Raw genomic sequence first — 27,238 nt, forward strand, 5'->3', positions numbered from 1 at the left:
TGTTTTGTGGAGGCATGGAGAAATCGAATAATAAATAATGAGAATTGTTTTCACATGTACAGTATATTTTTGATTGATAATTAAATACCATAACGGCATTAATTAAAGCAAATATAAATAATAAACTGGATTGCACAGTAGAGCATAGTTAAATGGATTAATAGTGTTTCAACTTTAATAGTACCCACCCAAACTTTGTTCCTGTGGGCTTTTCAAGAACAAGGTATTACTGTTAGTAATCTTTATAAAATGATCTAAATACAATTATTCATGCTTTTTATGCAAATACGTTTTCACAGTTAATCTGAGATTTCTATTTTAAAAATTTCATTAATTTAAAATGAGTTGTTTTCACAGCATGGTGTGCTGATTTGGGGTTCCTAACAAATAACAAACATTCTTAACAAATTCTGACTTCCTGGTCTCAGTAACAATGATCTAGACAGCATTGTCTGTGGATCTACCAGCCTGTGATAAGGATTTTTGCATTTTCTGAGCAATTAGCGCTCGAAAAAATCACAGTAAAACAACATGCTTTAAATTTAACAAAGTGTTATCAGTTCTCATTTGAATCAGCCAAGTAAGACTTAACCTCACAAATTTAATCTTAATGTTTCTGTACAAATGCCCCAGTTATTGTAGGTTATTCTCATAAGAGTTAGATTTGTTCAAATTCTTGATTTCAGCTGCTATAACTGACTGGTGGTATAGGGTGTTTCAGTAAATCTGTTCAACCTTACAATCCTTCTTCAGAGATAATGTCCTAGAGAGTATAAGAACTCCCTCAATACCATACCATGCATTTAAAAACATCTTCAAATATTTAGAATTCATGAAAAACCTCTAAATAATTTCTAGATTGCTCAGAAAAAAAACTGAGTCATCTCAATAAAACTACACCGAGCATATCAATGATTGATTTCAAGATTTCCTAAAATGACTTTGGGATGTCCTGAAATGCTGTTATATCCTTTATTAAACCAGTTATTAATACTGTATCAAACCAAAAGTAAATTCTCTTTTAACTACAACAATCTGGTCACATACTGCAATCAAATAGCAATATGAGCAAATTAACTGCAGCAGTTTGAACAAAGTTTCTCACTGGGGAAGACAAAAGCTGTGCTTCCTGTGAGATCTGAATCCGCTACCCTCTAGGTAGGAGTCCAGAGCCCTAACGTCTGCTGCCTTAAGATAATGTCAAATGCACAGGATATTGTTCTTTTTTCAAAGATTGGCTCAATCTATTTTAAAGTAAATAAAAAGCCGTTTTAATTTTTAAATGAATAAAAAGACTAATCATAAAATATGTTATAAAAAAAACGCTGGGGAGATTAAGGGGAATTTCATATAATGCTTAAAAACGGTTACTTCTACACTAGTGTGCATTGCTGTAGTAAAATGCAATTGTGGTTGTTTGATAAAGAATCTGCTTCTGTGCTAACAATATTCATGTTTGTTTTTAATTAATAATTGTAATTCATAATTTGAATTAATAATTATTTTCCCTTCCACCTACTGTTAAATAAAAGTTTAAGCATCTAAAATGCAACACTTGGGCAACATTTAATACATTTCATTTTAAGAAGGAAAATCAATCACAGATATGATACAACCCCAGAAAGCTATCACGGCAGTGATCGGAGCTGGAATATTTTCCCCCTGACGCTTTTAATTAAAGTCAATCTGTCAGGAAACAAACATGCTCTGATTAAGTCTTATGTGGAATTACGCCACTTGAACAAAAGCACAACAACAACACCCAGTATGGTGCATAAACCCGCACTGCTCTCTCCAAATGGTGCCAGATGTCCCCTGATTAACATTGTGGGGGTGCCGAGGCACTCAGAGCTCCAGTGAGGGCTTCACAAGGATTGTGGCTCATGTGCAGCAGCAAACTGCCTCACCTTGTGTTAGTGCATATGGTGTGGCCTTGGCTCTCTTTCAGGAATGAGGAATGAGCTGTGATTCACTTTCTCACTCATTTTCATCCCATCACACATGATTTCCCCCCCTTTTATTGCTGTTACCAGCAGGCCACGCAAGACATGCTCCGAAAGTTCATCCCTGACATTTTCAGCAGCTCCGGGGAGAATGTGCAGGACTCTTCTCCTTGACAGGCTCCAGGTGACAGCACCTCCAGGGAGGCACGTGCCAAGAGAGGCCCAGCTCTCCCTGTTGCTGGAGGAAGCTGCAATATTGCTGCCTCACGGGGTTGCACAGCCTCCACATACAGTATACTGACAGAGAGCAGTCTCAAAGGGGTAGCCAACCCACGTAACTATGAAACGCTATTGGCCCAAACTGAGGCACTTGGCCTGTTTTAATCATTACTGCCAGGTGATGTTCAGGGGGTGGGGGACGGAGAAACTGAGGCCCCTCTATGTCCTCTGTTACAGTATGTAGTTGTCTACTCTGTATTGAAACTTCAAGTTCTCAAATGCTTGAGGAAAAGGAGTTTTGAATTCCCCCCACCTCCTTTCTGCACCTCCTCCTCTTTCTATTTTTGCGCTCCCTTTGCATCCAGGTTCCCCTTGAGGGGTAAGTGAGGCTCACTTCCCCAACCTCGGGTTGGCAGCGCCTCCTTGCCCCCTTCCGGGGAGGTTCTCACTGTGTGAGCCAGAGGGGACCCCCGGCTTCCATACTTCCCACCGCGTCGATCTACTCATTCCTCCCCTCCTCCCTGTCCCCTGAGGGCCCAACTGCCAAACACAAGGCAGTGCCTCTCAAAATGACTCTGTCAGTCAGGGGACATTTAATATCCTGCTTCGCGCCGCACATCCGCAGCATCCAGCTCAGCTTGGGATCCAGCAGCTGCTCTCAAACTGGTCCCTGTAGGAGTATCTCACAGCACAGAACCGTTCTTCCTTCTCCGCCTCTGAGAGTCCAGCTCCCAGTCATGGGACATGGCCTCTCGAACTGACTCTCAGTACATCAGGGGTGCTTATGTTTTTGGGCCCCAGAGGCTGCCAAGTCAGTCAATCCACAAGGACTACAATCGCACTATCCATGCTCAGGGTTCATGGTCAGGGGGACTCTACTATAATCTACCAACCCCAGCATCTCCCAGTGAATTCCAAGTGGGGAATACACTTTCAGCAGTGGGACTGCATTGGAGGTTTCCTGATAGCTGACTGTCAGTACTTGTGACGTTTGTTTTGTGCAGAACTTGCTTCAAATAAATGTGTTACTTTAAGATGCTGTATAATTTGCTATACAGTTATTTCAGTAGGTTGGTCAAATTCTAATAACAACAAAGCAATGAACATAAAGGAATAACGTACTTAATCTTTGGTGTTAATTTGCCTGGCTAAGGAAAAGGTAGGGCTGGCCAAAGATCATTGTTTTCAAATTGTTCCTCACTTCTGAGGAATGGACCAGGGAGGCAGCCGCAAGAGTGTTGGTGGGATGAATGGAGGGGAGTGGAAAACAGTTATGTGCAGACAGAGAGTGCTCACGTTTAGGAGAACAGATGTGTGAGATTAGAATGTGACTTATTTTCAAACATCTGTTAAATAACACCATTTATATTGCATGAGAAGCTTTATGTCAGTAAATGTTTTCTTTAGATATTAACATGCTTGTTTCCTCTGTGTTATTAATTAATTCATGTGCTTAAAACACTAATGAAAGATTATTTTATTTGAACAACAGTAAGAATAATACATATCAGCATGGTATAGTGATTTGAAGCCCCAGGGTTGAACATCACGGGTTCAAATCCAGGTGAAACGATGGTGTTGGTTACTTCAGGAAAAAACGTTACTCAACGTGCTCCACTTAATACCCTTGTATTCAAATGTGTCTCCTTTTTCTCAATTGGCTTAACTAGTAAAATAAAGGAATACAAATCGACTCCCTATTAATAGGATTCCATTTCATAGAACACCTTTTTAACAGTAAACACCATGGTGTTGTGGTGCTTTAAAAATTGTACAAATAAGAGATGTGTAATTGAGGCAGTGAGGTGGATCATGGAGTAAAGAAAATGGCTTGGTAGCAGCAGGTGCTCAATTCAAGCCCCCAGCTTTACCTCTGAATCATTGAGTTGCCCTTAGCAAGTTACTTGACCTTGCTACAGTATGTCCTGTTCTTTGGAGGAGATGTAAAACTAGAGTCCTAGAGTTAGAGCTGGCTTGATAATAGTGCCTTTACTCCAGTCTCCATAAGTCACTTAGAAAATGGTACAGTATCATCAAAAGTTATTATTAAGAAATATCTATTGAACTGTAAATATATTATTTAAAGCTAACAAGTCAGAGATATAGGATTCACCTGAAAGCGTTTTCAGTTTAAAACATTTACAAAATGCCTTAGCATAAGGTTACAAAACAAATGGGTAGTAAATGTGCACAAGGGTAAATGAGAACAAATCTCAATGTGACTGATTATAAAAAGGTTGCTACACATGGAAGGTCGTTGATAACTGATGCCTTCACCATAAATTTCAGCAAGAAGACAACAGCAGCTCTTCAGAAACTTGCTGGTGGAGAGGTGCAGATTATGGGCGTGACACAGCTGCAGTCCAGTTCTAAATGTGGCAGTGAAGGTCTTCCCATGCTTTTTGCCTGATTCTGATTGCTGTCAGAAAATATAGGCCAATGTTACTGTGATCTGTGTAGTCTCCTTAAACCGTCACTGCTGTCAATCAGAATATATTGTCAGTGACCTATGATTTCAATGAGATTAACAGCGTGCACATAGATTGACCTTATTACATCCTGAAGCGATAGTGACATGCGCCACCTCTCATGAAACAGCATGGAAAAAAATTAAGTGGAAATAATTACTTTTGAATACAAACATTGAAAGAACTTGCTGAACGTCACCCGTGAGGATCTGGTTAATTAAAACATTTTTCTTATCCTGGAGGAAGGTTTCTATTACAGTTAACTCTTACCTTTCTTTTAGGTGTTTTGAAAAGTAAAGTGGCTTAGACAGGTTTCAAAATTGCAATAATGAAACTGTAAACAGCACTGCAGTATATTGTACCTGTGAGACTGTTTGCAAACAAATTCTGGAGATCTGGACAGTCTGTGTCTGTCTGACTGTTCAACAGTGTGTGGTTTTACAGTATATCAGTGTTGGACAATTCTGCAGTCGGTCTGTGGCTTGGTGTTTGGCTATCAGGAAAGAGAAGCTCACAGCTGCAATGGTCTCCTAATTGATGGTGAAACACTCAGAAAGAAGGGTGCCCTTTGCTGTAACTGTGCCGTTTTCAGCACAGCTCAGTTTAGAGATCAGTGCTTGCCCTGTCGACACTCTCCACTACCCCCAGTCTCCTACAACACATTTGTAATTTCCCTTCATTTCCCAGACTGTGCACCTCGGTTCCAATGAGCATTTTAAAAATTACCCTGACGTCTCTTCATGTAGTTGGCATAAGACGAAAAGAAATCACTGATAATTGCAAAGAAGCCAGGAGAGAAATCTCACAGGACACGAATGAAAAGGCAGAACACCTTGTTTGGAGGGAAAATATACTGACCTGGTGTCACTGGTATCTTGGGAGAGAAAAGAGGAGGATAATACAGGTAATGTATATGCAGTGGGAAGTAACACAGTTGTCAAAAGGTTGAAACAGCAAAGTAAAAATAATCATTGAATTCAGGGTCTGTTTTTTTTTCATTTATTCTCAGCTGACTCATTCTCTGATATTCACCCCCCTGAAGTGTAACTCATGAGGGTTTATCAATCATTAGTTTAAACCTTTCTCAAAAGCTCAATTACATCCGCATTGTCACTAGGGCAAATCCCCTCCTCTCCCTCTACCACCTCTTTTTAAAGCCAGTTCAATTTTGTTGCATGACATGTTTGATATCTCCTTTACTTTTCTTCAGCATCAGATGCCTTTGTTTGTTATAAAGGCTACTGTGAAGCCATCGCCTCAGGGAGTGAATACTTTGGCCTCATTTTGTGGAGCCAAGTGTCAGTCTCCTCGAATTGAAAAAAACATTTCACTTTGAAATCAGCTCTCTGGCTGAAATGGGGAAAACGTGCCTGGATTTAAATGAATGCATAAAACATTCAGATACTTGTTAGTGTGTCTCTGAGAAAGTGAAGCACACAGAAAATGTATGTGGAGGAAAGGCAGTTTGCATACCTTAAGCAGTTGGGATGCCTACATCAGAATTATTCCTCATACACAATAGCCTTTATTAAACTGTACTTCAGTTCACCTTTTCTTACATATTTAGTTAAATAAAACACTGGATTGTGCAGAAAGATCCTGCATACCTCCTGTATAGCTGTCATTAAAGCGAATTGCAAGGCTTTGAAGGAAAACAGTTACCCAGTTAATGACCCTTGGAACAGGGACTCTGAGAGGCTATCAGTTACTGACATTGGCATTAACTAAGAAAATAACGGTAATTACCTGCTGGTTGTTATTCCTTTGCAAGAAGATCACAGAATAGTTAGCGCTATAATGACATTAAACATTCTTTGAAAGTTACCGTCAGCCTGAAAGGCCCCGGCAGGATTGGTAGATCTAGGCTTTAAAATGCATGACCGCTGTGGTAGGACAATGACTTTGCACATCAATGGAGAGACTTGGTAGAGTTGCCTGGCCTGGGAAAGAACCACAAAGAAAAAAAACAACAGCATTCCTTTCAACATCTGTGAGATCTTACAGTCAGGAATATTTAGATTCATGCTTGTTTCAATATAAATATATTTTGGCACAGTGGAGCAGTGGTTCGCATTACTGCCTCTCAGCACTGGGACTCTGGATCCAATTCCAGACCCGGGGTGCTATCTCTGTGGAGTTTCTAGTTCTCCCTATGTTTGTGGGAGTTTCCTCTGGGTGCTCTAAGTTTCTCCCACATCCCAAAGACATCCTGGTAGGTTGATTAGCTTCTTAGTGAATTGGCCCTGGTGTGAGTGTGTGCATGTACTGTATGTGTCTGCCCTGCAATGAACTGGCGTCCCGCCCGGGGTGTATCCTGCCTTGTGCTTGCAATATAGGCACCAGCTCCCCAGTGACCTTGTATAGGATAAAGAGGTTAGACCATGGATGGATGGTATTTAATTTGGAATTCAATTTCTGTTACTTTTTATACACTCCCTATCTGCAGTTGGCCTTTCTTAATCAGCTTGGCTTCAACTCCTCTATCAGCCCATGGGGAATGAGGACGGTGAGGGCTCAGCTCCAACATGCCCACTGTTGAGCGACTTGTCACCACACATGCTGTGAGCTCCTAGCGCTTCATGAGAGAATTGGCAGCGAACGGAAGAGGGATGTACCTCACACTGTTAGCACAGCGTCCGGGAATACCCCTGGGTCACTGCTGTCCAGCAAGACAGGCTGACTCAGAGCCAGTGCAAGCCTGCCAGTACTTCACCAATCGCTTGGGATCCCTGACCACAGTCAGCCCAGGTTGAAAGTGATGGCTGACTTCCATCGTGACTTAACCTACTGCGACACTCAGCTAGCCCCTGACGTCAATACATTTGGGAGCGCCTCACACTTTGGCCCAGAAACTGATGCTGTATTTGAGTCTGAAAGTCAAAATGTCAAAAAGTTTAAAAAAAAGAATTAATGTGGTGAGAAATAATGCGTCTGAATGCAAAATAGCAGTTTCAACTCAGCAGAGCAGCAGAGCAAAGACAGGTCAGTTCAGAGGGGAAATTGATACATCATGTTTAGTACTGCGGAAAAAAATATTTCCTACATCTTGGAGAGAAACTTCAGACAAAATGAGCCCGAAGCCAGCATACATGACTGCAGTAAGATTTTGTCAGCCCTTGTTAGGTGAAGAAAGCGAGACTAACCCGTACCCAGATTCAGAGACAGGAGAACTGTGGCGCTTGCTTTCTCATTGAATCATATGACCCGACCACCAGGTTTCTATAACTATTCAAGGATAACATCATTATCTCCTTTTCCATCCATGCACCAAGCCGGAGCCTATTTTGGCAAACAAAAGGCACAAGGCAGGATACACCCTGGATGGGATACCAGTCCATTGCAGTGCCGAAAGACACTCACACCAGGGCCAATTTTTCGACAAGCCAATTAACGTACAAGTATGTTTTTGGGCTGTGGGAGGAAACAAACTACCCGAAGGAAACCCACGGATAGACAGGGAGAACATACAAACTCCACACAGATTAACTCTTCTAAACATCATAATTATGATGCATCAGAACTCTGACTTGCTATTCTGTTTCCTCTAAATATTTTCTAACAAAAAAGAGGCAAAAGTTTATCAATTAATAATAGCACAGTAGAGGGAAAAGGGATGCAGACAGAATTTAGACCATCCAGAGAATTTAGACCTGGATGTAGCACAAATATAAAAATATGAACAGCTGACAAGTACAGTTCATATACAGCAACATGAAGCTTTGAAATGAGGTAACATTGATTTGAAATTATTGGAATTTACTAGGGAACGTACTGAAAAAGCACAGATATTTTAAACAAGGCACACCACACAGGATATGTTTTCACAGGGAATACAATTTCCAATCTTTCTTTCACTTAAATCCAGATGCCTTGTGCCATTCCTGGAAGATGAATTTTGCCATTAAACTATTTTTTTATGCTAGCTTGTTGACACTTGACTAAAATGAGAAGGAGTCAAAATAATAAAAACCTCACAAATGTTGACAGAAAAATGCTGTCTGTACAATCTGATCATCTGATGTAAAGTATCACTGTGATGAAACAACAGAGTGTGTCTGTTTGCAGTCAACTGTTCAGCCAAATCTTTTATTTTCCGAATGGCCTCTGTGATGTTTCTGGGTCGTGAAGCTGGCAGCTGCGTGATTTTCCACAGCATGGCTGTTAAGAGAAATGTGCTCCAGTTTCTTTAAAAAATCTGTACTTTATAAGCAAAGCTGTCGACTTGAACCGATCTTGAATAAGAATATGTTTCTCATCCTACAAAAGCAGATCAACCAATTTGCAAACAGGAAAGACAATGCTGTTTTTTAAAACATCTAAGTAAATTTATCAGTTCTGCTTCGTTGTGTAGTTTTATACTTGAGTAACAGGGACACAGTGCATAATAAATAAATAAATAATCACTTACCTATAAAACTCGAAAATTCAACACCACCCAAAAAGATGTGCGATTGACATGAAATAAGGGTCTACAATGCTTACTGCATTACCTGTATCACAGGCAAATGAATTTGTCCTAATAAGTTGCAGCAACTGCACTGCAGAAATGCTGTGAAATGAGAACTAAACAATACGTTAATTTCTATAACAGAGCAATATTAAATACATCTCTGAACAGGTGTCCAGAAATTTTGATTTCTATATGGGACAAGGTTATACTGTCTCATGCAATCAATGTTCTGCAATTACTCAAACCGAATGTCATTGCTTCTGGCTGTGCTGAGCTAAGTATAAACCCTCCGTGAGTCACGCTGGCTGAAGTGATGGTATTTCTCAGTTGAACACACTCAGAGGTAGATCAAGGCTGAGGCACTGTCTTCAGGACTGATGTGAAATATATCGATTTTGTCTTCTCTTACGGAGGACAGAAAAACGGGATTTGTGGTTCTTTGCCTTTGGAAGGATGGCTGGTACTAAGTGCTTCCTCAGTATACCAAGGTACGTGCGTATCTGTTGTAATTGTTGCTTCTCTAGTGCACCAGCTGCATGCTTTCTAACAGAAGTCTTTCCTGGTACTGTATTTATTTGACCAGTATTCTACAGTACAGTATATGGCGCTATTACCATCAGGGGTTTAAAAGATGCCTTTGACTGAATGCAAAAGCAAATATAGAAAATGCCTCTAATTAAAATGTAAAACATCCATTTTTATTACATTTAAAAGATAGTAGACAAGGAATTACTCCAATAGCATTGCATATTTATCATCTTTCAGCAAAATTCCTCTCTGGATTTCTCGCATGTTAAAAGCAGTAAACAATTCTTGCTGCAGGCATGTCATTCTCAAAATTGAGCATGCAAGCATTACTGAAGAAGAAAAAAAGGCTTTAACTGAATAGATGTACAGTAATATGTACTGGAACACCTAGAGAATTAGAAACATGCTTTGTTCCAGAAACGTTGCAACATTTTCCCCTAATATACATGTACAGTCTTTGAAACGCACAATGATCAAACTAGTGCACAACAACTTAAGGTTGCATTTTGCAAAAAGGCTTAACCGAGTACAGTTTGAATGAGCTGCATAGCACTTGTACAGTACATGACATATAGTATACTGTATCGTGAAATTTGTTTTGGTTTACCAGGGCTTTTTAGAGATCATTGGCTTGGAATTGCTTGTGCAATTAAACATGTTAATATTCTACAAATAATTCTAAAACCACCTCATTTTCTGCTTAACTTCCCAAATATATGTAAATACAAATTAATCAATATATAGTTTCTCTATACAGTTATTCACTAAGAATATGCTTACTTCCTAGTTGTAGAGTGAACCTCTGATTTTATCTTTTCCCTTTCATCTTATTTCATTTCTTTAATCCTAAAATAACAAGTCCCTATTTTCTATTCCTAACATAACAATTTAGTTTTCCGATTATTACAACCATAATTAGATGCAGAAGAAAATTGATTTGTTTTTAAAAGCCTAATTTAAAAAACCAATGTAATGAATGTGAATTAAGCTTAGCCATCCTAAAACATTTTTTTCAGGTCTCATTTCTTATTTTCCCATCCTTTTTGGCAATCTATTTCTTGAAAATTCAAATTAAAACCTTATTCTTGGCTTTGTTATGGGACGATAGCAAATTAGGGATTGAAACATTTAAACATTTTTTCAGTCCCTAATTTTACTTTAGTAATGTAAAGTAGATTGACTTTACTGGAATTTTCCAATATGTTGCACTAATAATCCAAAAAGTAATTTGATGTTAAATAAATCAGTTTTATATCAGAAAGATTCATTTGATCATTTTTTAACAACGGTGAGTATTAAATATTTAATTTGGTTTTGGTTTTAAAATGTGTTCTGTTCACAATAGAATTTCATCACATTAGTACAGTAGATGATCAACAGGTCTTTCCCTCTGGACTATCTTCATTTCCACTAACACTCTCAGCCCAAATAATACATAAGGACTCTTCAGTCTAATATAATTTAAACTCTACAAAGTAAGAATCTGTATACTGAGATTGATATTGTATTCAGAATATTGATCAATAAGATTGCAATAGCAAGATTCTCCTTAAAATCTAAAAAGGGTTACAATTTGATTCCTATACTCCTGGGGAGTACTTGTTGCTATTAAATTATTCTATACAAAAAGTTTTGAAGGTCTAGGACAATGGACTTTTTTAAAAATTCCAAAATTGCTCCGTATTGTTAATCAGCTACATGCAGTCCTTGTATTAAGAAATGCAGAAAAAGCAAATAATTAAAATATTTGTTTCCTGGGTAAATTAAAAATGTATTGGAATGCACATTTCAATTTTCTAATCTTGACGTGCAGTCTTTTTTAGATGTATCTGCAATGTTGTTTTTATTGATTGCACTTGACAGGATTTGATTTTTGGTACAGATTTGAAATTGTCAATTATTTCTTATTTGTAAGTCTGCCATTTGGAAGAGCCACCCGTCTCTCACTTATCTTATTATAAGCGGTAATCGCCCGGCAGGTCACAGGAGGAGCTGTTTTCAGCGAGATAGGAAAAATCTTGGCCATCTAATCCCAAAACATTCCCAATTTTCCCAGACAAATTGGGAATAATCCCTGTCGTAGTCTGGTGATGACCCAGTCTTCTAACCAGGAGTGTAAAGGTCATAAATAGTTACCTGTACCTGCATTCGAAGTCAGCGGCTCTGTTTGTTGAGACTGTCCAGGCTCGGATTGGTGCAGAGAAAGATAGTAAGTAACCTTTTCCAAAATAGTACCTTCAGGTATAAAATGAATAAAAAAATAATCTGACACCGCATGCCACATGTATGTAAGCAGGATTGAATGAAGGAAGTATATTTTGACAGTATCTCTTTAATCATAACCATTGACATTTCCAGGCAATCTTTCTTTGCTGCTGTATTAACTGAAAAAAAAAATCAGCAGAGCCAAAACTTTATACTTTAATTCCCTCAGGAAAACAAATGAAAGGGAAATTCAAGGAAAATTAGCCGACAAAGACATTGCTTATGGATGATTCAGTTTGTCAGGTAACTCAAAGAGAAAATGAATGCCATTTAAAAGACAGGAATCTTGGTTAACATCACAGCATTAAATCCCTTAATAAACACATGCCCATCTTATGGCCACACTGGTATTTCCCTTTGGTAAATTACAAGTGGCCCCGATACTCACCTGGTAATCTTAAAATTTGGGCCTTATTTCTGTCCTTTATTCCCCTTAAAATAACATATGGTTTTTCTACACAAAAAAGTGGGTTTTTCACTTTCACTCACAATGCAGAACAGTTGAAGAACTCCTCAAGTCACTTAAAATGCAGTGTTACAAAAAAGGATTGAGGCGTCCAAGAGTTCAAGATACCATAAATCCAAATGGAAATCAGGAGGACGAGCTGTGGCTGTTTTTCTTTGATCAGATTCAGATTCTATCTGAATGATACAAACAGTGAGCAGGAATAAAGAGCAGCCTTATAACCAGTTCTGTTGCTATTACTGCACATTCTCTCATGGAGCTTCAGCACCAACATTAACACATTAAAAAGTCACATAAGTCCTGGACTTCCGTTATTGAAAATGTTGAAAGTGTCAAAATTCATCTTGGATGTGCTTCTGCAACTACAGAATTCTTAAGGTCCTATTTACTGTATATTTGATGACTTGAACAATCTTAATGAAGATCTGGTATATTTCTTGTTATTGTTGTTACAGATTCCATTTTTTTTGCACATAGATGGAAAAAAAACTTTGTTTTAATGTTGTTTTTTGTTTTTGTTTTTCTGTGGTGAAAAATAGAACTGGATGCTTAAATTGCCAAGATATTTCAAAATAGTACATGGTTGGAATCAAAGCAGATTTTTGTCATTTTGATGTCCTTAGTCGGTCGTGCTGGGTGTAAGATTACATTTGACATTTTTGTTTTCACATAGCTTTGAACAAATTCGATCATTTTTTTATTCTGGTGTTTTTAACAGATGTTCACGACGAGGTCATTAATCCGCTCTTTTAGGCAGTAATGTTTTGCCTGAGGAGCCCCCTCCTTCATCTTTACAGCACCCTCGCTTGTTCATTCCTTACAAGTCAGGTGGATTTTTTCAGCCTTAAACGTGCGGCCCTAGTAGTTATTTACTCAGCCTGGCGAGATAAAGGCAGACGCTAACATATTGAGTACGCTAGCCCTTTAAATTTTTATCGTTGTTAATTAGATTTTGACAGAACTTCTGACATCAAGGTTCTGATTGATCCGTACATTTTCATGTTTTTAAGAAACCAATGCTGATTTCCCTTTGTGAATAACGCATCAAGATTTTTTCTTTTAGATATTTACAACATACTAATGTTTTTTTTTTCAGTAATTTTGAAACTACGCCGATGCGTGAGATTTCTGAGAATTTAGAAGATTCCCTTGACACAGTGGGAGCAAGCACAAGCAGCAGTTTGGATAGCTCAGTTACTGCTTGCAAGAAGGTAAGTACCTCTTAGCCGCAATTCGACATCCCAGAGTCCACAGTATCAACATCCCTTTGCGCACCAAAACGTTCCCAAAGGATACAACGTATCTAAAAAGTCTACAAGTCTCTCACAATCTCTGAAGATATGGTGGGACACCTGTACACTAACGGGCTACTTTAGTATTACATTTTAGCATAGAATTCAAGAACATACACATACTGTATTTAATGGACAAGATAACTGATCTAGATTGTACTTTTTCATGAGAGATCTCGGCCAAATGTGATTCCGCCATTCCTGTCGAATTCCAGTCTTCATCAGCACAGAAGCCCAAAAAAGTTTAAGAAAAACCACGTTTATAATGGTCACAAAGTCATTCCTTTACACCATATAGACACATTAAACGAGCCAAATCTCTCTAAATGTAGTAAACTGAGTGAAAACGTGAGAGAACAAAGATTAATATTTCTGTTCATGCAACTGAACAGAACGACACGTATGGAAACTTTTAAATTATTATTAAAACGAATATCATGAATAATTTAGTGAAGGTACTCGGAACTTTCACTTTTTATCATGGTGCTGGAGAAACTCGGGAAAAGTAAAATTGCAAAGTTTGATTGGTCTTTTCCTCATAAATGTTTTTTGATCTACTGAACAGTAATTGATTTCAAAATAAAGCAACACGCTCAACACGCTTAATAACCAATTTGTTTTGTGGGCATCAATAACTTTGCTAATAAAGGATTTTTTTTAAAGTAGGAAAAGACTTCTCTTTTTATTACCAGATATTTTTCCTGTAGCTTTAAACGTAAGTAGAACAAGTTTCTGCATGTTTTATTTATGGAGGCATTGTTTTGTTTTCATAATAAAAATAACATTTTTCAGGTGTAAAAATAGATTCATTCTGACACTGTTCGCCGTGGAGGAACCCTGAAAGTTTTTTATTGCATATTAGCTTCCAGCAAGAGGAAATTTACCAGGCTTATTTCTGAAAGCTTGCTTCATTAATGTGAACTGAGATTTATTTAGGGCTTCCAAGCTAAACTCCTTTAAATCTTGCTAAGTGTATCTGATTAATGATTGCTTGGGGCGTGGCAGTTCACCTGTCAAGTAGGCCGGTCACTCGTTTGGAAATTTTTGAAAGACGAAATAATAACGAATCACAGTCGTGAACATTGCGATGCCTGTGAAAAGCCTTGTTTTAAGAGTTCATTCTAAGGCATATACTTGTTGTATTACTGAAAACATCTTATAAATGCTAGTTTGTTAATGTTTATTCATTTGTAATTGGTGTTATGCCTGACCCCACCTTTCCCAGTCTAATTAGTAAATGGGATACTTGTCAATTAAGAGTCTGAGATGTATGTGCCTCTACAAGTGCTTCGTGCCTGTTAATCGTAATTTCAATTTGTGCAGTTTTAGAGCTGTCTTTTGAAGTCTTTTGAACTGCTCTTTATACTGATTTGTCCTTCCTGGGGTAAACACATCAACGAGCAATCGCGTTCAGCCAGGTTCAAGAAAGGCACAATGTGATTTGTGAAGCAGGCTTAAAGTGTTTTAAATTGAAAACATCATTAGAGCTCACCTGCTGTATTGCAGTATAAGAAAAAAATAGTTGTTTTTGTTCTGTTTTTGTTAGCTTTGTTTCTATTTCTTCCCCTTCACTTCCTTATTGCCTAAAACAACAATATATTGCTATTATCTTTCAGTTACAGTGGAGACATTTGCATTCGTTTAAAAGCAACATCAGACCTGTCATTTCTTTCGTGTTTCCTGCCAGAATCTGTCATTTCAGTTAACCTCCGGGGAGTGCAGGGCAGTAGTTGGTAGGTGCGAAAAACAATAATAAAAATCTGGTTGATGAGCTTAATGGACAGACAGCCATTTTCATGTCTTCTAAGAAGATTAGTGAGTGGTCCCTTTTCTCATTTTTGAACATCTCCAACCCTGGTTCAGTAGAGTATATTCTTGTTTTTGTTCCGAGTGATCTCTAAATTACGTAATTGTAGTCTCCCCTCCATTAAAGTGATCACTTCTGAATTGTTCCAGACCTTTGGAAATTGGACTGTGGCTCTCCAAGAGCAGGGTGGGAGACTCCTGGACTGACAGGACTGGGGCTCTACAGGACCAGGGTGGGATACTCTTGGACTGACAGGGCTGGGGCTTCACAGGACCTGGGTGGGCGACTCTTGGACTGACAGGACTGGGGCTTCACAGGACCTGGGTGGGAGACTCTCGGACTGACAGGACTGGGGCTTCACAGGACTAGGGTGGGAGACCTCTGGACTGACAGGACCGGGGCTTGGAAGGAACAGGGTGGGGGACCCCTGGACTGAACCAACTGGGGCTCTGTAGGATTAGGGTGGGAGACCCCTGGACTGACAGGATTGGGGCTTCACAGGACCAGGGAGGAAGTCTCCTGGACTGAGGACTGGGGCTTCACAGGACCAGGGTGGGAGACTCTTGGACTGAGGACTGGAGCTTTACAGGACCAGGGTGGGAGACTCTTGGACTGACAGGACTGGGGCTTCACAGGACCTGGGTGGGAGACTCTCGGACTGACGGGACTGGGGCTTCACAGGACCTGGGTGGGAGACTCATGGACTGACAGGACTGGGGCTTCACAGGACCTGGGTGGGAGACTCATGGACTGAGGACTGGAGCTTTACAGGACCAGGGTGGGAGACTCTTGGACTGACAGGACTGGGGCTTCACAGGACCTGGGTGGGAGACTCTCGGACTGACAGGACTGAGGCTTCACATCGGGTGGGAGACCTCTGGACTGACAGGACCGGGGCTTGGCAGGAACAGGGATGTAGACCACTGGACTGACCGAACTGGAGCCCTCCAGGACCAGAGCTCATCTAGTGGAACTAGTGCCATGATGTTGTTGACCAATCTGCTGTAGGGAGTATTTTCTTCTTTTTTGGTAGGGCAGTGTATTGCAAAGAGCAACACAGGTCCAGTTTATATCAAAGCATCAGGACTATCAAAGGAAAGAGATCAGGATTAGTGAGATTTAGTGAGAAAAATAGATCCAAAATTATTTCTTTCTGACAGGTATGTTTGGGTTTCTGGCATTATCCTTCTGCCCAAGCAACACTCTAACTTAAACTTTCAAAGAAATCTTCAGCCCCACCATAAGACTCCTAAACCCCACCTCTGAAATCCTCCCATCTCCACTTACAACCCTCTGTTTTTCACTGAACTCAAAATACTGCCACTTCTGAATAGTGCACACATCTGTTATCTAAATGCTGGTTAGACTTACTGTATTGCTTCTACCCTGTTCCTGTCTTCAAGAATTGGGATGTCATTTTCTATGTCAATGTTATGGCATCTTTTATGTCATCTATTGAGGAATTTGTCATGTGAGGAAAACGTGCAGGCATGCATTTCATTGTGCTGAGGTACATATGACAATAAACTCAAGCTTGAACTTTCCCAAACACAGCTCATAAGCCATTTATCCCAGAAGCCAGCCACCTGTGACTGTCTTGTTCCCTTTAAACATGCCTATCAGGAAGGGTAGCATGCAGCTGTATGAAGGATGTGCAAATCACATGAAAGCAATGTTTGAGCTATTCGTTTGTATTAATTCAAAGAAATACAGACACATATTTTCTTCCCTGCTCCCCTTACAATGTAGGCTTATTGCGTGAAACAAGAGCAAATCGGCTTGCAGCTCAAACCGCAGGGCTCTGTCGAGCAGAGGCTGGGCACACTAGAAACACATACACTTCTCGCCTTGCTGATGCAGGATAAATCGGCACCGCGTTCAACCCCCATCTCTTACTTCTGAAAAGGCACACAACCCATTAACTTAATTATTCGCTACAGCATAAAAAAATGGTGAAAGTGTTGTAAACCTTACTGCTGGCCTGCAAAACGCGCACGCACACACACACACACACACACACACACACACACACACACACACACACACACACACACACACACACTTGAGCCAGCCTCTCTAATGCATTCCTTCCCATCTTATTCCTCCAGGAGGAGCTGAAGGGGAATGCAAGGGATAAAATAGCTCTAAAACTGGAATGTTCTACTGTCTGCGTTTGCTCCCAGTAGCCCCGGTGAGAGTACCTCTGATTAGCAAAACAGCCAAGAAGAACTCTGCCGTCCTGTGTTTATTAAGCACTCTCAGCTCTCATCAAGTCAAGTCGAGGTCTCCCGGCTCTTGAGTTGGCTGAAGTGTGGCGCTTTGGACTGACAATTGCTAGGCCTTTGATCAATCTCATAAAAATGAATAAACAGCAAGCTTCTGACTGTGAGCTGCACCACCCTCTAATGCCGTAGATACCACTGGTGGTTTTTCAAAAATGGAAACTTTGGAATTAATGACAAGATGTGACCAAAGTGTACAAGTAATATGTTATTTTTCAACATTTTTATCTTCACCATACTAGACAGCTGAAGCCAATCCTTTGAAGGTCCATTGTAAAAGTACATATGGAAAGGTTCTGGAAGGAAAGGTTGAAATTGCATTGCTAAAGGATGGGGTTCCACATGTGTCTAAATTAATTCAATTAATTACTTTGGTTCCCAGGTGCTGTGTAGCAACAGTTTGTTGGATTCAACCGAGTATTGGTTGCGGAATGAAAAGACGCTTTGCAAAATTGGATTTCTAGAAGATAAATGTGACAGCAGCTGTACAACAGTAAGTAATGTTCTTCTGTATTCTGAGCAGGTGTAATGCGTAGTGATAGTTACTTGCTAAACCACGTCTCTCTGACGGTAATTTCTAAGCACGCAATGAAGTGCAAATTAGTGAAGCTGTGACTCATTGCAACTTCAAAACTGCCAACAAAGGTATTTTTCAATTGCTTGTTCTCTTAAAACAATAGGTTCTGATTATTTTTTAAATCATTTTTTTTCATGTGCATGGCCCAAATCCTTTTTTAATAGTGTTGCTTTACTGGGTTTCAGTGACTGTTTTGGAAAAGCCTTCTGATAAAATACAGCAAGTGAACAGTGAGAAAAATGGCTTTACAGATCCACCCTAGCAGTACATTGTTAATGGGATTACCATCCAGATAAGTGTTCAAATTTATCCTGGTGTCTGGTTGCAGTACCTAACCTTTGTATGAATCTGAGGATTAAAGTCATCAGTTTTCCAGGGTCAATTTAATTTTTTTGGTTCCATGATTTATTGTATTGTTGAGATTGGTGTAATGCTGGGAAAAAAAGTTTTCACAAAACTGAATATTAAGGATTTTGTAGATGCATAAAACAAGGATTTTGTAAACATGCATAATTTAACTGTGTGGCTGAATTTCCCTAAGCAAATGTTGACTACAGAAGTAGTGTTTTCTACAATATTTGTTTCCTCTATATATCATTTATGTTCATCTTTGGCACAGTTAAGCTGAAATGCTGACAAGACTTTGTATTTTTGTATGTGGTGTCATGGTGTCACTTAAAGAAGTGAAATTAAGTTTATGATGTACAGTACCTTCATTCTTCATTTTGTATGTGTAGCCGGGGGTGAGAGGACTGTCCAGAGTACACAAGCACAGAGACATAACACAGGTCTACAAATATTTTATTTGATATTTGCAAGGGATTTGAGCTACAGAAAACCATTTGATGCCATACCTTTAGGATATTGTGACACTGCTAGTAGAAGCCATCAATAAAGTGTTAGGACAGGGAGAGATTGCTGTCTAAAGAATTCAAGTAATCGTGTGCAGAAGTTGAGTAAAATGAGACATTTACTGTACCAATTTTTCAAACAGAAAGAAAATAAGTATCCAGATTTTGTTTTTTAGGAATTGTTCTCATCAAAAAATAAGAATGGCCCAACAGGAGCACTGGTGCCTGCTGTATATACTGTATAGGCAAAGATTTTTACGCAGCACTCTTTCATGAGTAAACTGCAGACTTCAAACATGAGCTGTCACACGGGGGAACTAAAAGCTTTTCTTTTCGTTCAGGGATTTCAAACAGAATTAAAATAGGGAAGAACAAATTGTTTAAGTGTTAAACATTTAACGTTTGGTCAGCAATTAGGTTGCCTTTGTTTTGTACCAAACATAATTTTATTTAGCAGTTTATTCTAAAAAAAAACAACTCTGGAAACATTCCCTTGTTGCAGGAAACTCTGAGATTCTAAACTACAAAGTGTACCTCAGTCTCAGATTCCAGTCCACTGCCTGATGTCAGATTTGTGTAAATGCAGCTGGAAAACCACTATCAGGTTTTAGGTTTTTAATTTGCAGGTGGCAGAGGTGTTAAGGGATTGCTTTGTGATTTTTATGGTTCGTTTGAAAGAAAGCCATGGCATTTGCCTTTTAAAGTAATATTAAACAGCTTTAAAACAATCAAAATTGTAACCAGGAGAAAAACTTTCAAAATGCAGGTAGTTTACATCAAATACATTTTATTTAGATTTACATGGTAGGTACATACAAAAAAAAAACTTCTGTAATTTGTAGACCTGTCTTTTACAATGCAACTTTTCTATTTCTAAATCAGAAACATTTTGACCTTAGCCTTTATTGTCTAAGACAGGGCTCCTCAGCTTACAGCCCCTCCAGTGTACTCCATTACAGCTTTACTGAAACCAGCTCCTTAGTGATTTAATGAACAGCTAAATCGATAATTGTAGGAGCAACACAGCAATTAAAGATGTGGTTGTAGGAACGTACTGCAGTAGAAGGACAGCAGATTGAGTAGTCCTGATCGAAGGAATTTGTTTATGATTGGTCCATCACTAGTGGAATCAGTAAGTGTACCTAGTCATAATGTAATAAAGAAACGTGCTGGTTAAAGCAGGAACAATTCCAGCCTAATGCCACAGCTATGAATACTAAACTACTACCTTACCTAATTTCACAGAATAAGTGATAATAAACACAAAGTATGCAGCTAGTATGATTTCATTGAAAAACAAATACTTGTAATCATATTGTGGTGAATCAGTCGGCTCGGAGGGCAGAGGGGGAGAGAACGAGCAGACAGATGGTGAGCTGCAGCAGCAAGGGGAGGAATTTATTGCTCTTTTCGGTACAGGTGGAAGTTGGAAGAAGAGCTCACAGTTGCGAGGTAACCTCAAGCATGCCACGAGGGGAGAGAGAGCGAATGCTTGAGGGTTCCCCCTTATATAGCCCTTCTGGGAGGAAAGGGAAACTGCTGCTGGGAAGGGTCAAAGGGCGACGATCCAGTCCACAGCCGGGGGGGAAGCGGAAGGCTACAATATAATGTAACGAATTAATGGAAAAGTGTAATTAGTCCCCCAAAAAATACAGATTTGTAAAAACGGATGAGTTTCCTTTGCAAAGCTCAAATTACAAGCGAAATGTTTTAAAACTTTTGATTATCAAGATAGAATCACTGTACAACCTGATCACATTAGATTAAAATCTTAGCAAGCCTGGGCCTGGTCAAAACTGAGATGACACTTCCAAGGAGAAGAAAAACCACTGCTGCAAGTGGTGTTAGCAGGCCAGTAGGTGGCACTGTTCTCTCTGAACCAAAATTACAAAACCAATTGCACCAGGTTGAGCCCAGGCTCGATGTGGCTGGTTTGAGCATGATCTATGATGTTAGCTTCACTGTGTCTCGGATTTTGGGAATTGGGTCCACACAATAAACCAGCATCTTTAGAGTTAGGGTATCTTACCTTTATTATACAGCAGCACTCTTTTCCCTCTGTGACTTGTAGGCACCTATAATGCTATGGTGTTGTTTTTGAGGGCCACAGCACTCCTCCGCACTGCAGGAGCTGTTCTGCAGGCTCTGGAATAACTGGAAATAGCTGGCCAGTTATAAATAGCTGGATAACTGGATAAACTGGAAACAAGCTGGCCATTTCAAAATTAAAAAGAAAGAAACTAATTGCTCCACTCTGTTTTGTGCAAACACATTTTACAACATAGCTCAAAGTTAAGAACAGAATAATTATGCAGATCATAAAAATGCACACAAGTTTGACTTAGAAGACAAAGGGCTGTCTATGCTGGTAGGGCCTCAAACAAAAAGCATGATTCATATTTATTGTTGCAGTTGTGCACTGACAGTCCAGGGAACGCAGCAATTCTTGGACATGAGTTAGTGACTGCAGCTGGGAGACTAAAAAAAACCTGAAGCCCTTGCTCTCGATAGAAATGTTACATTTCCGCGACTCTTCAAATAAATTGCTTTGAATGTTAGTTTTGTGTTTTAATGGATAAAATGGCTGTGAAGCCTTTGGAGAATGTTCCATGATCATCATCAGCTGCTTGCAGTGATATATAATCTGGAGCGTTGTGCTGGGCAGACCCACAGTCATTATCCTATTCCCTCTATATGTAGAAACCTGCTTAATTGTTTTCAGGGGAAAAGTTGCAGTACCCAGGTTCTTCTCAGTATTGCATAAAACCCATTAGCCTGGCAAATTATTTAACAATTCTGCCAAATACATAAGATGACTCTTAGCTGGTTTATAATTATTGGCATAATCCTGAGAATGTAATTTCAATCTCAGGTCTATTAAGTCGCTAAAGCTTTAAGCCTTTCTCTACTCCCCTCTAGTGGGTATTTATCAGAGGCTGAGCTTCACCAACTGCAAACATTGGTGTCAACCTAGTAATTACAGAATGACACTGTAAGCGTGCCAATATCACTGTCATTTTCAGGGTCAGTGGCAAAGCAAATGCTTTAGCATGTATTATCAACCAGAGAATTAATTGCAGGTTCTAATTAATAGGCATTGCACTTTTCTGTCACTGATCGCTAGTCCTGACGAATGTCTTTAGTCTGCGTGGTTTTTTTTTTACAATATGCATGAGACCTTTTCATCACACACTTGACACACAAAGAGAAAATGATTGGCAGAAATGTCCTGCTCTCTCACCATCAAATTCTTAACATTGTGTTATTGCACTGCAGTACCAGCCCTATAAAAACATTTTCCACTCTATATTCAAAAACTTGTCTGTCCTGTAGTTGTAATCAACCTTACTATGTTTAGTAGAAAACTTTCCAGTAGCATTCTCTCTGGGATTTGAGATGTCCTCTTCTTCTAAATTCATTCACACTGGAAGATTAGTTTCTTATCAGCATTCCTGCGTGCCCGTTTTCATCAAGACTGGCTTTAGGAAATTAGATCCTGAATTGAGCTTCAACAGTAGCTACTGTAGAGTCACTTACAATAGGTCGTTGGTTTATGTTTCAGGCCAGGCATGGAGCACAGGGAGGTTAAGTAATTTCCACAAGGTAACATAAAGAGAATCAATGACAACAGGGTCTTTGAAATTTCTGGTCACCTGTCCTTCCTCCACCACAGGTCCTCTTAGCCTCTTTCAAAAATAAATAAGATTACATGTATTGATGGAGAAGAGCACAGTGATGTACTGGATGTTAAGATACACTAAGAGGTAGTTTAACCCTATGTCCCTGCTCCCTTGAAGTCTCTCAGAAAGGATAATCTTTCATATGAACCAAACACATCATGAAAAGCAGACCCTTTTCTCATACATAGACATTACAAAAACCCAACATTGCAAAGAATGGTCATTGTTGGAAGAACAGACTAAACATGTCAGCTTGTGCAGGAAAGCAGGTTCTGTATTTTTAAACATACAGATAATTTCAAGAGATCCTTTCCCTGCACACTTTGCTAAACAAGGGGTAGATCATGTAAGCTGTTAACTAAAAGTCAGGTGAGAAGCAAGAAACATTCACAACGTTTTTTGCATTCTGTAAGTCTTTTTCCAAGAGTGAGGTTTTTTTCCCTATGCTTTTAACATTTATCTTTGTTTCTTGGCTTTTAACATTTATATTTGACATTTCGAATATCCAGATTGTATATAGTTTACTTTTTGTATCCACTTCTAGCTGTTACTGTCAACTGTAAAATAGTTGCATTTAGGCTTAATTATCTGTGCTGTTCAGCACACAGTGATAACAGCGATCTAGTTTCTAAAAGCTTTGTGACAGTTTTATATTCTAAAATAGGATTACCATTTTGGAATTTAAAAAGGTGTCCAATAAATGAAACGAGCAGTGATACGTCAACATACTGTTAAGTGGGCAACTAAATCCTTTATTATCCTGATAAATTGAATCCAAACAAAATTGTAAAATTTCTAATGGGACTCAATTTTGAATGTACTGTATGTGTGCTGTTCTCCTCTTAGGCATAAAACAGGCAGTAAATGTTTTCTGAGTACATCCCTTTGTATGACACAGCTGTATTTGGAATAGATCAGCACCTAGCATAAATTCTGGATATGGCTGAGACAGGCTTCATTGTAGCTGTCTTAACGTATGGTCCCTGGGTTCGAAATGTTTCTTCTTCTACCCCTAAAACAGTGCAGGATATAGAGACAATTTTAGTGTTTGTGCATTTAATTTTTTCTAGTTTTTTTTGTATTTTTCATTTTGTATCTACCTAATTTGGAATCTCCAGCTGACTCTTTATGTCACAGCAGTGACACCTGTACTGAACAGGGAGCCGGAGGCTGGGACGTTCCTTGAATCCTGGTACTATTCTGAACCCTCATTTTGATTGAGCTGATGAGGGCGACAAGGGTATCGCTGTTCGGGATCGAACCACACAGCCTTCAACAGGACTGAAATGTGGGAGGTGCCCTGCTCAATGAGGGTGACTGACATCTGTCTTATGCACCTTAGGCCACGCACGTTGCCTGACAAGTCCGAGACTCTATTCATTTTTAAGGGGATTTCATAGGGTTTCAGCCAGTGAGGATTGGCCTCTGACAAAGTAATTCAACCACCCATTAACATGCAATTTCAAATGACATGAGAGGCAGACAGTCCTGGAGCTGTCGATTTTCGAGACGAACAAACGGAGAGTGCGCTTTGGAAACTTTGAGCAGAGCGCAGTTGGTCATGCAGGCCTCTGGTCCTGTTCTGTAGCAGCTCTTCCTGGGCACAGATGTTCATTTGCTACCTCATTGAACACTCGGTGAACCAGAGGCTTTGGAAATTAGCTGGCATCCTGTTCCCACAGCTCAGTGCTCTCACACTCTGAAGTTGACAAGAATGAGGAAAATAATAACAATACTTTGGCATAATTTTATCATGCACATTATCTTACAATGTGTTCTGTATAGACGATTTATTATATACACAGTGATTCTGTTAAACCTCTCAGCCCTCCTGATAGATAAAGTACTAGGTTACTAGGAAGGGAAGAATTGCTGTCCCTCGCAGACTGTACTGGATACAGGGAGAGGTGCTAGCAAGGATGTGCACAGAGGGGACTCAGCAGATGAGATGTTTGTGCATTAAAAAGCAGAGATGTAAGGTTACAGTGTGACCTCCTTCCAGACTAGTTTAAAAAATCCACAACTTGTAAACAAAATGCCAAATATATTCTTATACCCAGCATTATCTGATAAGGAGATCGAAATGAGAGAGATCTACTTTGATTCCAGCCGTGTAACACTTTGAAGTATCGTGGCACTGTTAGCATCCACATCACAAACACAGCAAAGATAAAAAGTTATTTTTTCATCAGTGTATGAAATATGGAAACAAAAACCATATTAGGTCCAGTGGTCTGCATATTTATGCGATGAACATACTGTACAGTATTTCATTTTTTTCTCTTTAGTTTTTTACTGACATTTACTGTCACTTATCCTTAGATGTTTACAGTTTGAGCATTCTGGTTTTTGAATTAAATATTATATTTAAAAAAAAATGTGCTGTATATGTAACAGGTAGTAAAACATAATAGCATGTCTGTCATGTTAGAATTCCAATTTAACTCCAGTTTCCTCTTTAAGCACACATGTAGTCTAAATATTCCTGCAAGAAAATAAAAATATATGATCTCATTGACTAAATACAATATAAGTAATTCTGTTGGATGGAGCCACAATAACACTACCCCCAAATTTGAAATTGCACAAATTTTCCAGTTTTTCCCACGCTTGCCATCATAGAGTTCAGTGCATAAATAAATTCCATAAAATGTCAGAGCAGTGGAATTGCAAGGGTTAATGGTCATTTTAAACTCATTCTGGGTATGATGTAGATCTGTGGTAAAATCGTTTTTTTAAGCACCTTGACCTCCTTGACAAACTGAAGTATTTCAGTGTTATATGCAATTTTCTGCTACATGTGTTTTTATGATACCAGGATATTTTCTTTATCATTTCATTACATTCAGTAAATTGCAAATTCAGAATGGAACAAGGCACAGAATTCTTCCCCACTAAATTCATTTCAAGGGAAATAAATGGCCCCAATGAAAAGATAAAAGATCCTGAAAAGCGCACAAATTAAAAATTAATCTGACGTATGCCAGGACAGATCACAGTGTTCGTTCAAAGCAGTCACCTGGGCCTTGACCTTGTAAACCACGTCCCAGAGAGCACAGTTCACAGTCACTCCTGAGACTGCTGCCACAGCACAGGAAGAAACAGGACACGTAAATAAGAAATAGCAGCAGATGCCAATCATGATGAAACACAAGAACACAAATACAAACAGAATTTCTAATGGCTCACTCTGTCCCCAAAAATCTCTGCACTTGGTATATGCTCATAGATTATGTACATAGTGTTGACATTCTTAAAGATACACAAATATTGTATATAGGAACTATAAACAGAAATATACAGCAGTTTCCATCTTCCGAACTACAGATTTCTATCATATAATCTGATTTAAAAATATATCCAGTTTAAATGTGGTAAAATAAAACAAAACAGTACCACAGCAGCTCATCTCAGAAGGAAAGAACAAATTATTTCTGAGATGAGATGGTGTGAAAAGCATAATGATGTTGGTTATAGGGTGTCATTGTACTAAAAACGAGATTCTTAAGATTTGCTGCCAAGTTCAGTAAACTCTGTATCAAAGAAAGAAGAAACACACCTTTCGTAGATGCAAACTAGCTTTGTTGCTTGAAAGCGCAGCATCATTGATGCCTTCAAATGACGATGGTAAAATAAATTTGTGTTTTGTTTTGTAAGGTATTTGAATGAATTAACACCAGACAAGCTGAAGTGTCTCAGGAAATGCCAGGCTGCACTAAAGCTGCTGAACACAGCACAAAATGTGTGATATAAATAGTCAGACATATTCATGCGCTAGCCAGGAACTCATTCAACCAAAATGTCATCACTGAACGAAATGCATACAATGCACCCAGATGTGCTGACAAGTTTCAAGTTGCTTTTTTACAAGTTCAATAGCGCTGAAGGGAAATGAAGCAAAGAAAAATTAGTCTTTGCTTCACAAAAGCAAGTGTCTCAGAGTGGCTTTCTTTAAGTCCTTTTCTAGGCTGACATTCAAAGAGGGTTAAACTTTTAAATCACACAATTGGGAATTGGTTAATCTGTTATTTTTTAGCTTGAGCTGTTTTTTTCTTTGTCCTGTAATTGGATAGTTTTACTGCTGTTCGGTTTTCTGCAATTCTTGAATTGGTGTGACTTCTCTTCAGAAAGAGCATGAGGTGAAGTAAATTGCTACTTTTAAAAGTAAAAAAATGTAAAAACATCAGAAATGCAAATTTTCTTGCAATTTTTGGTGCTTTTACTAAGACCCACCAAGTTTGAAGTTGTAAAGTTTAATTTCTCAATGACTGACTTCACATAATTTAGTTCAGTGAGATTTTTTTTTCTCTCGTAACAATAGCCCATTCATGCATAAGAAAGGTTAATGGCATACCAGAGCTTTGCCTACGCAAATATTTTCTCTTTTAGTAGTATTCATGAGCCATAAAA

At 39.0% G+C, this 27,238-nt stretch overlaps 1 protein-coding gene across 4 annotated transcripts in view; it reads left to right on the top strand.

Annotated features, from left to right (window-relative positions):
• The window catches only part of sphkap (SPHK1 interactor, AKAP domain containing), a 98,318-nt gene that overhangs the window by 55,701 nt on the left and 15,379 nt on the right, over positions 1-27,238 (top strand). For 3 of the 4 annotated variants that reach the window (XM_015361425.2, XM_015361428.2, XM_015361429.2), the window contains exons 3-4: positions 13,436-13,550; positions 18,103-18,213. In XM_015361425.2, coding sequence (XP_015216911.2) covers positions 13,436-13,550; positions 18,103-18,213 — 226 coding nt within the window. Of the gene's footprint in view, positions 1-9,498; positions 9,569-13,435; positions 13,551-18,102; positions 18,214-27,238 lie in introns of all 4 variants that reach the window. The other variant, XM_015361426.2, reaches the window with a different exon arrangement.

Source organism: Lepisosteus oculatus, chromosome 13 (genome assembly GCF_040954835.1).
Source record: "Lepisosteus oculatus isolate fLepOcu1 chromosome 13, fLepOcu1.hap2, whole genome shotgun sequence".
In the NCBI taxonomy this organism is placed as follows: domain Eukaryota; kingdom Metazoa; phylum Chordata; class Actinopteri; order Semionotiformes; family Lepisosteidae; genus Lepisosteus; species Lepisosteus oculatus.